This window comes from Lactuca serriola, chromosome 6 (assembly GCF_051521515.1).
Source record: "Lactuca serriola cultivar US96UC23 chromosome 6, Lser_US96UC23_V15, whole genome shotgun sequence".
Taxonomy (NCBI): Eukaryota; Viridiplantae; Streptophyta; class Magnoliopsida; order Asterales; family Asteraceae; genus Lactuca; species Lactuca serriola.
The window spans coordinates 186,552,726-186,562,035 of NC_136413.1; the positions used below are offsets into that span (position 1 = coordinate 186,552,726).

Here is a 9,310-nt window from a genome sequence, read left to right on the forward strand (position 1 = left end):
ATGAGTCGAATGATTTGATTAACTCAATCCTCAGCAGAGCTCGATAAAGAACTTCCGCTGTAGAGGATTCTAGGGTTACAAAAGATAAGAACTTGTACGCTTTAAAATCTCTATCAAAACCTTACGTTAAGAATGCATGCAAGCATCTATATATAATAAACCCTAAACAAAACTCACGGATGGACAGGCTCATACTGGAGACAAAACTTGGACAAGCTAACGAGCCCAAAAGACGCAACACTAAACTGGACCTAACAGTAAGAACAAAGCTTAGTGAGTTCCCCCATCATACCACATAAAAGCATAAGTTCAGGCATATATGGGTGCCGACCTACCCCTTCGGTGTAATTCAACTGGATATTGCCGAGCATATATGGGTACTCGACCTACCCCTTTAGTCTCTTCCAACTGGATACTGCCGAGCATATATGGGTGCTCGCCCTACCCCTTCGTTCAATTTCAACTGGTTACAGGGTCTATTTCACCCCTACCAATACCACATAATATCATAGCATACAACCACATAAATCATAACAGATAGTGGCATACCATACAATTATCATAAAGACAATCATCTAAATATAACAACAACAAGTGAGCCGGCATTAGTGCCTTCGACCCACTGATATAGGGAAGGTAAGTCACCTCGAACACTGGAAAGTAGTTGAACAGTCCCCGGCTCCGAATATCAACCAAACTCAATCTCCTAAACATAAAAGATTTCCTTAAGTACCCATTCATACTCATAACCCCTTAAGGCTCAACTTTGTTCAAAGTCAAAGTCAAACTCAAGTCAAATTCAACGCTCTGAATTGACTCAACTCGTCAAGTTGCCTTTCAACTCGCCGAGTTTCCATGAATCACAGCGCGATCCAACTCATCGAGTTCTTCCTTTTCAACATAATTGGAAATTCTCATACAACTCATTGAGTTGTTCCATGAACTCGTCGAGTTCCTCAGTCTGTTAACCATTTTTAATGCATTAAGCCATTATTCTTCATATCTACTTCCTATACTCCAGATCTAGACTACAAATGCCTCTAGAAGGGTATACTTTCCAACTTTACCTATTAATACCTTTCCTAAAGAGATTAATCTCAAACCCTAACCCAAAAAGGCCATAGTCTTAATCCAAAAACCACCAAAACTACAAGATAGTGTTGGGTTTTGAGCATACTAACACTCCTAAGTGTACATGCAACCCTAAATACCTTGGATATATGTTTTCTCTATTATACATGCAAATATGAATATTCCAAGGTATTACTCTATCTAGCATACAATCTTATGTACTAGGATAACAAAAACTAGATATAATACATACCTTGTAGTTGTAACTTATCTTCATGAAGCTTGAGTGCCTAGTGCCCCGAGTGTGACACCTCAAATGGTTCACACAACACCATGAACACTTGGAATAACCATGAGAAGAAGACACTCCAAGCTCAAATTGACTAGCCCTCACATATGTATCACTTGTGCCAATTTCTTGAGCTAAAGGGGTCCTTATATAGTGTGCACATTAGGGTTACACCATGTAACCCATGACTTTACCCATTCCATATGCTCCGTGGGTTTTAACCTCCATGGAGTATCCATGGGCCACCACATGGATTAAACCCAACATGAGGAATCTTGGATCATAAGCCCACAGATATAAAAATGAATGATTTACACAATCAATCCCCATATATTTAATTAGTCTCTTTTAATCATTAAATTAAGTCCAAATTAATTATTGATCAATAATAATTAAATAACTTGATTTCATATTAATATATTAGAACTTATTATATATTAATATGTCACAAATGTCTTATTCTCACAAAACGGTCTATCCAAATGTCCCGATGCCATGCAACCCAAATGGATCATGCCGAGTCGGGTCAAGTTTTACCAATTATAGTTATGGAATCAGACATTAATCCAACAGATAGACCATGAGGTCATAGATCTGTACTCTAGGGACAAAAAGATCATGTAATGTTCCAGCTTTCTCTACATGCATGCCCATTAGAAACTCCAAAAGGCTGGAATGATGGTCTAAAGTTGGGACCTTTATGCCATGAAAACCCCTCAAGACCCTAGATCTGAAGTGTTAACCCATTCGGGACGTCCAACTCCCAAGGACCTTCATATTTGGGCAAAACCAAACAAAATAACTCTAAAAGAAGATCTAAACAACCACAAGGCATGGTTCAAGCTTTATAACAGAAAAGTGTCATGGATGAGGCAAGGATTCTGGATCTATAAGCTCCTTTTTGTGTCTTTAAGCTTTTCCTTCTTCCAATGGATTCAACACACACTAAAAGCACCCAAAATGGCTCACAATCACTCAAAATAGCTTTAGGGTTTCGAGATTTAGGGTTAGGATAGTGGAGGCTGGAAATGAGGCCAACACCTTGGGATTAAGGTGTTTAAATAGGATGCAAAAATTTGGAATTAGGGTTTCATTTTACCCAGCCAACTCATCGAGTTGAGACCTCCCAACTCATCTAGTTAGTCACCAAAACCCGCGGTCCAACACATCTCTACTCAACGATTTTGGGGCCTCTAACTCGTCAAGTTGCTATATAAAAATGAATACATATCAGGAACCAAGCGTTACACCAATGCCTTTATTGATATGCTTGGGCTGTAAAGCACAAACTGAACTCTTTTATCACACAACCTACCTTACCCGTATCTAAAAAGGGTCTAAACCGTTCTTCTTTACAACCTCAAAACCTTCTCATGCTCGAATTACAGCCTACAACCTTGAATCACAGAACAACCCAAAATAGGATGTTACAAATTTTAGAGTGATATGTGAAACTCTATTGAATTGTACTTGTAAATTTTGTATGAGGGCTCTTAAATAAAATAAAAAAAGACCCACTTACTGCCCATGGGCATAGGTCACTTTGACCGAACTACATAAATATTGTGTCTTGTATGCGTTTGGTCTCGTGTTGTATCCACATTACTTCCTAACAGTAACTTTATAGAAGAAAACACAAGATATGTATGTATGTATGAGAGATGATGTCAAAAATATCAACAGGGAAAGGTGGTCTTATTATACAAAGCAATCCAAAGTACAAGCATGTGGGTAACCCCATAGACGATGGTTTCTGTAATTTTTCATTAAATCATGTGCCTTTCATGCATATGTTATCATGAAAGAAGAATCATGGGCTTATTTACTAATTTATTTATTTATTTATTTAAAAAAAGTATTGCAACAATTACTTTGGACATAACATGGTCAAAATAAAAGCATGAGCTATCATATCTTCTTAGTTCAAAGGAAGGTACTATGGTCAAAAAATGTATGTGTATGCATATTTTATTATGTTTTTACAATAAAGCATGAAGCATGGTGATGTTTCTTTGGTTTGAGCAACTAGTCGGGTCTTCAATGGCAGCTTTTCACGTGGTCGCAAAAGCCCGATTTTTGAACTTTGAAGCTGCTCTGAAGAGCTACAAAGATATATGAAAACTCATTAGTTCTTTGTGAAGACAAATTTTGGTTGATTGTTGCAATTATTGGTGTATGATGAAACAAAGTGAGAAGATTTTGGAGAGATTGATGATGCGTGAAGTTAATAAAAGGTATGTTAATTAGTGAAAACAACCTTGTTACCATCTTCATTGAAGGAAATGTTCTTGTAAAAGATGATGTTTGAGATTAACTTCAAGAAACTATATATGAGACTAAGATGCATAGCCTTGAAACCAAGTGAAAAGATCTTGGTGGTTGTTCTTGCAAGTGCAGGAATTTGTTTGTTTTTTTTTTCAATTTGCTATAATATTGATAGAAGAAAGTTTGTTTGATGTAGGCATTGGATGATGCTCTCCTTAGCGAGTATAAGATGTTTGTATGATTAAAGTATGAAAGATTTCAAAATTTTGAAAGGTATGTTTGATGTTGTAAAAGTCTAGCTTAAGGAGTGTATTAAAATATTAAGTAAGACTTGATGAAGTAATTATGGGTTCCTGTTAAGTAGTGGTTATACCAAAGGGCTTCTAGCCTAGCAGTATCTGATGTTGCCCTCCCTCCTTGAGGTCGAGGGTTCAAGTCTCGTGAGAGACATAGGTGGAGATTTAAGTGTTATATAGGAATAGAATAGATTAGATTTTTTGTTCCAAAATAAAAAAAAAAAGTTAAGTAACAGTTATAGTTAGTTAATAGCAAGTATCGTGTCTAACAGTTATGATTGTAACTAATGAAATGGTTCATTCTAAGGGTTGTAATGTTTCGTTATAATAAGAAGTTCTTTAATTTGTTTCATTCTTAAATTGTTGATTGGAGTAATAAGAAGTTCTATAATTTGTTTCATTCCTAAATTCCCTCTTTTCTTCTTGTATTTAATGTTGTCACTAATAATTTTTATAGTTTTTTCATCACAAAAAAATCAAACGTATACTTAAATTTTCGTTTTTTTTAAAAAAAAAAATCATTAGTCATTTAAAATGGTTTGATTTTTTGTTTTTTCAAAAGCTATAAAATTAAGCAACTCAAAAAATCGCATAAACCGTAACCTATAATATTTCTTTGAATTATTACAGTTTTCTTTTTAAAATTAAAAAATCAAACCGTATATACAGAATGATTTTGTAATTTTAACTTTAAGCGAAATACTTGTATAAAAAGAAATTGTTTCTGAAGAACAAAAATATTTGGGGGAGAGAGAGAGAGAGAGAGAGAGAGAGAGAGAGAGAGAGAGAGAGAGAGAGAGAGAGAGAGAGAGAGAGAGAGAGAGAGAGAGAGAGAGAGAGAGAGAGAGAGAGAGAGAGAGAGAGAGAGTCTTATGTGGTTTGACTAAGGATTTATTTCTCTTATGTGGTTTGACTAAGGATTTATTATGGTTATCTTTTCCCTCAAACTATGCCTTCGTATATGTTTACCACTTTAATATGTGCACCACATAACCATATCATGGGTTCATACAAAGCAAAGTCAAAAGGGGTTTGCAAGATGATTTGAATACTCAACTAACATTAAGTCGGTAAATACTTCGATCATAAACAAGAAAGAGGGTACTTTAATTAATTACTTACAGCTCCTGCAATTCCAGTAGACACAGATTGTACTTAAGGAAAATAAAGGTGCTGCGGTTGACATCTCAGCTATAAGTAATCAAAGTGTTCACTTTTTACAAGTGCTCTAGTCATGAATCCAAACCATCAAAACACCTTTGTACAAATTGGGTCCGAACAGTTGATTAAGGGTAGGATTGTAACTTTACTCATATTTTTTAAATTATCATCAATCACTACCCTCCAGAAAGAGAAAGAGAATGCTTATGATGTGGGCTAGCATAGCAAAATGTCTAATAATGCTCTCACTAACCACAAGCATTATCCTTACTTTACACTCAACAGTCAACACGTACCCTTCTCCTACAAATCATTATAATATATCAAGAGTTGACATATTTCATATATGATTAACAGAACACAGGTTATAAATAGCCTTCACCATAACCAACCATTCATTACCACGACATCTTTACATTATCAAACTCAAACTACAATACAAACCTTCCTTACTTTCTCTCCAAAGAATGCCGATCCCGGTGATTGACTTCTCCATGCTCAATGGCCAAGGGCGAGCTTCAACAATGGATCAGATAGCAAATGGATGTGAAGAATGGGGTTTCTTTCAGGTACCCACCTAAGTTTAACATGTGTATATACATTATAAATTGAAATCACATTTATTAATATATTTTCTGCAATGATTGTTGCATTGTGCTGTGTGTTACAGTTGGTGAATCATGGGATTCCTGTGGAGCTTCTTGAGAGGGTGAAAAAGGTAAGCTCCGAGTGTTATAAGTTAGAGAGGGAACAAAACTTTTTCAACAACTCAACACCCAGAAAACGGTTAAAGGAGTTAGTCGAAAAGAAGAGTGGAGACAAGCTGGAAAACATCGACTGGGAAGATGTGTTCCTTCTCTCGGATGACAGTGAATGGCCATCAAGGACCCCAGGATTCAAGTAAGCGTCTACTAATACTACTTTCCATGTATCACAAATAACACAAAAGACTATCTAAATTTTTAAATTTAATCTTAACTTTAACGTTTAACTTGTGAATATAATGAATAATAGGGAAACCATGATGGAATACCGAGCACAGCTGAAGGAACTGGCGGAAAAGATGATGGAAGTAATGGATGAGAACTTAGGTCTACCCAAGGGATACATTAAGAAGGCTTTCAATGGTGGAGAAGGCGAAACGGCGTTTTTTGGGACCAAGGTCAGCCATTATCCACCTTGCCCTCATCCTGAGATGGTGACTGGTCTGAGGGCTCACACAGACGCCGGAGGGATCATCCTTCTTTTCCAAGATGAACAGGTGGAAGGTCTTGAGATTCTCAAAGATGGTAAATGGATTGACGTTCAACCACTCCCCAATTCGATTGTAATCAACACTGGTGATCAAGTAGAAGTTCTGAGCAATGGGAGATACAAGAGTGTTTGGCACAGGGTACAGGCTATGCCTGATAGAACTAGGAGATCAATAGCTTCGTTCTATAATCCGTCCTATAATGCAACCATTGCACCTGCAACTGAACTTCTGGAAAAAGAGAACGACGAGATTAAAGAACTTGATTACCCCCGGTTCGTATTTGGCGACTACATGTCCATATACAGTGAACTAAAATTTCTCCCTAAAGAACCAAGGTTTAAAGCTGTCAGAGCAGTCTAACCAAGGGAAATTTCTTTAAACAATTGACAAGATACAGGGTCCAATATTTTGCTTGATATTTGATAATGTATACTTTCTACATTTTCTTTTGTGTAATTCTTCATTCACGATTAATTCAGATCTTATTATATTTTTTTTCTAAAATATACCTTGTGTAACAGATTATAGTATTCGCATTGTGTTTTGACAGTGGACAAGATAGGGGTAGGGTCTGGGAGTAGTTTATTTTTAATACCTTGCCAGATTCATGAACCCAAAGAACCTGTAAGCCTGTAAATAACATGGACAACCAGTCATTGGCCTCAGATACTAGGTGTAATGCAATGCATATATATCCTCTTCTGATACCAACAGCTACAATAATATATATATATATATATATATATATATATATATATATATATATAGAGAGAGAGAGAGAGAGAGAGAGAGAGAGAGAACTTATATATTATCGAAAAACTTAAAACTAACGTTTGATCAAAAAAAAAGAGGACTAAAATGCATGATGTCGTTTTTGTAAATAAGCAGAAGACTAAAGAGATGCGGGTAATTTAATTAAACTGGTTATGGATAATATAGAAAACAAAACAATATATAATTTAATTATATCCTAATTGATTAGAATTTTGCAAAACATCTCTTTCAAACAACCCCGACACCAGATCTATCGTTCTCCTAAAAACGACTTCTCCGATGCGACTTCCTTCAACGACCTGCATTGTAGGCGTTGGATTGTAACATAGTCACATCATCTCCACCACCTCCTCCGACTTCCTCCACCGATGATTCTTTCATCGAGTATGTCGATTTCCCCTAAAATCAACATCACCACCTCGAGATCTAGAATCAATCATCGTTCCAAATATGATTTTGATTTTCGAAGATTTTTTGTCAATCGACACTCATTCCCACCGTGATCAAATCCTCAGTTTCATGTCAAATGAGCTTTCCTTCCCACCGTGATAATCTTCTAATGGAATATTTATCCCAATCCTCCACTGATGATGCACTCATTGAATCCATCACTGTTGAATTTGCGACCAATCATATCCAAACGATGATCGACTTCAATTCCATATCGCTCTTAATCAGTCGATTCAAATTTGGAATCGATTATTAGAATCGATTGTTATTGATTTGCTTGGTTAATTGGAAGAGAAGGGATATTGATTCTGAAATACTCGCATAAAAATTTATAGCTCGCACGAATGAAATACTCGCATAAAAAGAAAGTGCAAGCTCTTTCTTGTATATCTTGTTTGTTTTCTTCGTTTTAGGAAAATATTTGATGTTCTTTGAGTTTTATTAGCTCTAGAGACCATAGGTAAGTAGCAAATAACACAAGTTCGAAGCTCGGCTTTTGGAACAAACATGGTTAATAGAAGAATAATCCAAAACAATGTGAAAGAATAGAATGGAAGAATAAGCTTCCTCAAGAGAAATAAACAATAGTATCAGGTTCGCTTTCTTCAAAATTGATATCTGCAACATTATCGAAACATCTTAATTACTCTTTTGAGTTATTATCTCAATTTTTCTGTATCACTTAATGAATACATGAATTTGTATGTATATATTTGCAAGTGTAAGCACAAGATGCTTGATAACAAGTTATTGTTTCAATCTAACATTAACTTGTGATCGTTTTATCGGGGAAACTTTCTGATGGAAGTGTTTTTGATTCGAGCTTTGAAAGGGGTGAGCCAATTGAATTCAAACTTGGTACTGGTTAGGTGATAAAAGGTATAAAACCATCCTTTAATTGTTCTTAAATTCAATTCTTATATATTATGGACGTTAACAAAAATAGTGTTATGGGATGGGACCATGGACTATTGAGAATATGTGTTACGGAGAAACATAAGTTGAAGATATATCTCCAACTTGCAGGCTTGCATTTTCGCTACTTGTAGTGCACAAAATATTGAAATATAAGAATCGTTTTTTGGTTTGTTAAGATGCGGATTAGTAAAACAAAGATATAAACCAGTGAGGTATATTGACATTATGCTTAATTTTGTCAATTGAGTAAACTTATTCACCTTTCATTGCTTCTTATTACATATGTATTGTAAGTTGGTAAATGAGAAATATTGGTATTGTGATTTTGTTAAACATAACAACTTTTGAGCATTTGAATTACATCTGATTCACATGTAAATCACAAATGAATTACATGTGATTCACATGTAACTAACATTTAGGGGGTGTTTGGATTATATTTTTAGTTTATTGGTTATATCTTATTTGTGGTGGGAATAAGCAATAAGCAATAAGCATGGGGAGGAATGATTATTCAAATTAGCTTATTTAGCCTAATAAGCTGGATTTTATCCAAACACTCAAATTAGCTTATTGTGGGAATAAGCAATAAGCACCTCTTTTTTTTTCCTATCCGAACACCCCCTTAATTCACATATTGTAACGACCCGAAAATCATGACATAAAATTTTTTGTTTTTAGATTAATGAATCGTTAATACATATATTTTCCATAAAACCAAGGTAATCAAGATTTAACAAAACATCATCTAATCAGAGTAATTCACAGAATGCAGAAACATGTGGTGTGTGCTCTACAATCATCCCGAGCTCTTCCATTTGAAAATCGGAG

General features: G+C 35.3%; 1 protein-coding gene across 1 annotated transcript; it reads left to right on the forward strand.

The window, feature by feature from the left end:
• The first annotated feature begins 5,468 nt into the window (after positions 1-5,468).
• Positions 5,469-6,843, forward strand: LOC145057551 (1-aminocyclopropane-1-carboxylate oxidase 5-like). Its single transcript, XM_079005419.1, has 3 exons — positions 5,469-5,651; positions 5,753-5,982; positions 6,097-6,843. The coding sequence occupies exons 1-3, from the start codon at positions 5,550-5,552 to the stop codon at positions 6,695-6,697; spliced, it is 933 nt and encodes a 310-aa protein (XP_078861545.1). The 5' UTR covers positions 5,469-5,549; the 3' UTR covers positions 6,698-6,843.
• The last annotated feature ends 2,467 nt before the right edge of the window (positions 6,844-9,310 follow it).